The sequence below is a fragment of the Phacochoerus africanus genome, chromosome 6, assembly GCF_016906955.1.
Source record: "Phacochoerus africanus isolate WHEZ1 chromosome 6, ROS_Pafr_v1, whole genome shotgun sequence".
NCBI lineage: Eukaryota > Metazoa > Chordata > Mammalia > Artiodactyla > Suidae > Phacochoerus > Phacochoerus africanus.
Window position 1 is genome coordinate 91336991 of NC_062549.1, and position 3597 is coordinate 91340587.

A 3597-nucleotide genomic window follows, 5' to 3' on the forward strand; every position below is an offset into this window, starting at 1 on the left:
CCCTTATAATCTTTGTATTCTCTTGCTCAAAAAGGCATTTGTCCAATTGTAAGCACTGTAGCAAAGAGTCCCAGGTCCCACACCTTCTCACCTCCACCAGAACTTTATACACCCAGAGGATAATGTGGAAGAAAGGGGAGGACCAGGGCCTTGAATGTAATTGCTCAAAAAATGACTTAAGCACTAAATTGCCTGAGTTGACATGAAAAAAGGCTAGATGGCTTTTCTTAAGCAGATTGGTTGCTCAGAATGACAAAGTAGACTGAATTGCAGAACTGTTTTACAGCTAGATTTTTATGTTTGTATGCGTAGCCTATAAAATACACAATCACTTTACACATTTTATTTGATATTTCTGTATTTTAAAAATACCGGGAGCGCCTGTTGCGGCTCAGTGGAAAATAGTTCAACTAGCATCCATGAGGATGCAGGTTCGATACCTGGTGCTCAATGGGCTAAGGATCGGGCATTGCTGTGAGCTATGGTGTAGGTTGCAGACGTGGCTCTGATCCCATGTTGCTGTGGCTGTGGTGTAGCCCAGTGGCCATAGCTCTGATTTGACCCCTAGCCTGGAAATTTCCATATGCCATGAGTGCGGCCCTAAAAAGCAAAAAATAAAAAATTTTTTAATTTAAAAAAGGAGTTCCCGTCATGGTGCAGTGGAAACGAATCTGACTAGGAGCCATGAGGTTATGGGTTTGATCCCTGGCCTCGTTCAGTGGGTTAAGGATCAGGAGTTCCCGTGAGCTGTGGTGTAGGTTGTAGATGTGGCTCAGATGTGGCATTGCTGTGGCTCTGGCCTCAACTAGCAGCAACAGCTCTGACTGGACCCCTAGCCAGGGAACCTCCATATGCTGCCGGTGCAGCGCTAAAAAAAGACACACACACACAAAAAAAAAAAAAAATTTTTTTTAAATTGTATAATGAAAATACTGTGTACTCACATGTTTCTTATTTATCTTTTTATAAATAAACCAGTTTAGTAACTTATTTGCTTAGTAATTATGAATATTAGTCATTATAGTTTTATTTAGCACCTATTTTGTTTCACAAATTAAATCTCAAGTTCACCCTAATTCTTTTTTATTTTTTTGAGGTGAGGAACAGTGAATAGTCTTTTATTCATTTCTGACTCAGTCGCTTTCATTTTACAGAAGTTTTCATGTCCAAATCCTTTACTGTTGACTTTTTCCAGGTTTTCAGTGCTAATGAAATTATCTAATTTATCTGAAGGGTATCATGCTGACTCTTTTTCATATTTCTATTTAATTCTCTTTCTTTACCTTTGTGACTTAGCTTACAAAGGGCAGGAGAGGACCACTGCTCTCTGACCCTTCCCATGTTCCCCAGGCTTCTACTCTCCTATCACAGGAAGCTCCAGTTTGAATCTGGTTCTAATTTTTCTTTCTTTTTAGCCAATTTCATAATGTTCTTTCAGCAGTTTTCTCCCTGAGCTGTTGGTCTTCTCTTTCTCTGAGCCTGCTGTGCAACCTGTCCATGCAAGAGATACTTCTTCCAGCCCTCTAAGGACTTCTTCATGTGTCATATGTTCAGCCATGAGAAGTGAAGGATCAGACCAAGTCATGTGGGTCCCACGTGCATCAGATGTGCTTAGGAGTCCTCTCCACCCAATGCCCTCATTCCTCGCGCCCTGGTTCCCTTCCCTTTGGATCCCACATGCTTGAAAAGATTCTCTCTAGAAGGCTGTTAGCGCGCTCCAAACCCATTTCCTAAAAGATACCGGTATTTTCATTCTGCTTATTTTGTTAAAACCAGGGCATTTCAATTTCTATACAGTATCCTTCCCAGTGAACTTCTTGTCCAAGCATCCAAGAAGATTCAGTGCAGTGGCAATTTTAATGTGGCTTATACTTCAGCCAAGTGGGCCAGTCACTTTCAGTTTGAGATGAACACTAGATCACCTTCTGACCTTGTAATTATCTCCTGGAATAGGGCCAGCGGGTGTCTGTTTACAGGTCTGTAGAGTGACTTGTGTTTATTATGTTAACAAAGAGGTTGAGGAAGTAAAAATCAATTATTAGCGTCTAGCCCCCAGCTCCACTTTTGCCCTGGTCCCAACAGTGATGTATGAGACTCCACCAATCATTTGAAATCTTGGCTCTGTGACTTGACTTACATAGGCTTCCTTCTGGAAGGCATGCACACCTATTTGGGCAGGGTTTCACCTGAGGAAAAGAGATTTCCTACCCACCATTCTCCGCAGAGCATCCTGGACGTCTTTGTTTCTTAGACTATACACAACAGGGTTTAGTAAAGGTGTGATGACAGTGTAGGCCACTGAGATCAGCTGGTCCTGATCCTGGGTGTCCTCTGACTTGGGCTTGAAGTAGGCAATGGAGGCACAGCCGTAGTGGACAACGACCACAGTGAGGTGGGAGGCGCAGGTGGCAAAGGCCTTCTTCCGGCCCTCGGCCGAGGCGATCTTGAGGATGGTGGAGATGATGAGGACGTAGGAGATGAAGAGGAAGGTGGCAGGGGCTGTGATGGCCAAGAGGCTGATAATTAAGGTCAGGATGTCATTGATGACGGGGGTAGCACAGGCCAAGTCTAACACAGGACGAACATCACAGAAGAAATGCTCAATCCATGTCCTACAGAAGGGCAGTCTGAAAATGGCCACAGCCTGAACCAGCGAGAGAGAGAACCCTGTGGCACAGACCGAGGATGCCAGCGTGACACAGACCCTCCAGTTCATGGTGACGGAGTAACGAAGTGGGTTGCAGATGGCCACATAGCGATCATACCCCATGACTGCCAACAGGAGGCAGTTGGTGATGGCAAAGCCAAGGAAGAAAAAAAGCTGAGTCCCACAGCCCTCCAGGGAAATGGATTGGCTCAGGCCTACAAGACTGGCAAGCATGCGTGGGATGATGACCAGGGAGTAGAAAGTCTCTGATGTAGAGAGGACACTTAGAAAGAAGTACATGGGGGTGTGGAGGTGATGGTCAAAGTGGCTAACAGTCACAATGATGACATTGCCAGCCAGGGTTAGAGTGTACAGGGCAAGGAACACCACAAAGAGTGTGAGCTGATGCTCTTGGAAGTTGGAGAAACCTTGGAAAGTAAACTGTCTTACTTCTGTGTGGTTGGCTGTCCTCATTGAAGATCTCAGGTCTGAAAGACAAAGTCAGCACCCCCTCTTGGCACCAGAGGCTGCCCTGCCCTCTGGTGACCACACTGTCCGGAGCAGAGATTCAGCACCACATGGACCTCGCTCAAAACTTCATGACGGAGTTCCCATTGTGGCTCAGCAGGTTAGGAACCTGTCTAGTATCCATGAGGAAGGTAGGTTGTATCCCTAGCCTCACTCCTCAGTGGGCTAAGGATTCAGCGTTGCTGTGAGCTGTGGTGTAGGCCCTGGATGCGGCTTGGATCTGGCATGGCTGTGGCTGTGACGTAGGCTGGCAGCTATGGCTCTGATCTGACCCCTAGCCTGGGAACGGCTATATGCCAAGGGTGTGGCCCTAAAAAGACAAAAAAAAAAGAAAGAAAAATGATGAGTCAACTACCTTTGCCAGGGACATGGGCAGGACTAGGTCCTAGAACTGGAAGTAAAGACACAGGGAATTTGAGCAA

General features: G+C 45.7%; 1 protein-coding gene across 1 annotated transcript; it reads right to left on the bottom strand.

Annotated features, from left to right (window-relative positions):
* Positions 1-2182: 2182 nt before the first annotated feature.
* Positions 2183-3121, bottom strand: LOC125128703 (olfactory receptor 10J1-like). Its single transcript, XM_047782882.1, has one exon. The coding sequence runs from the start codon at positions 3119-3121 to the stop codon at positions 2183-2185; it is 939 nt and encodes a 312-aa protein (XP_047638838.1).
* Between the last annotated feature and the right edge of the window lie 476 nt (positions 3122-3597).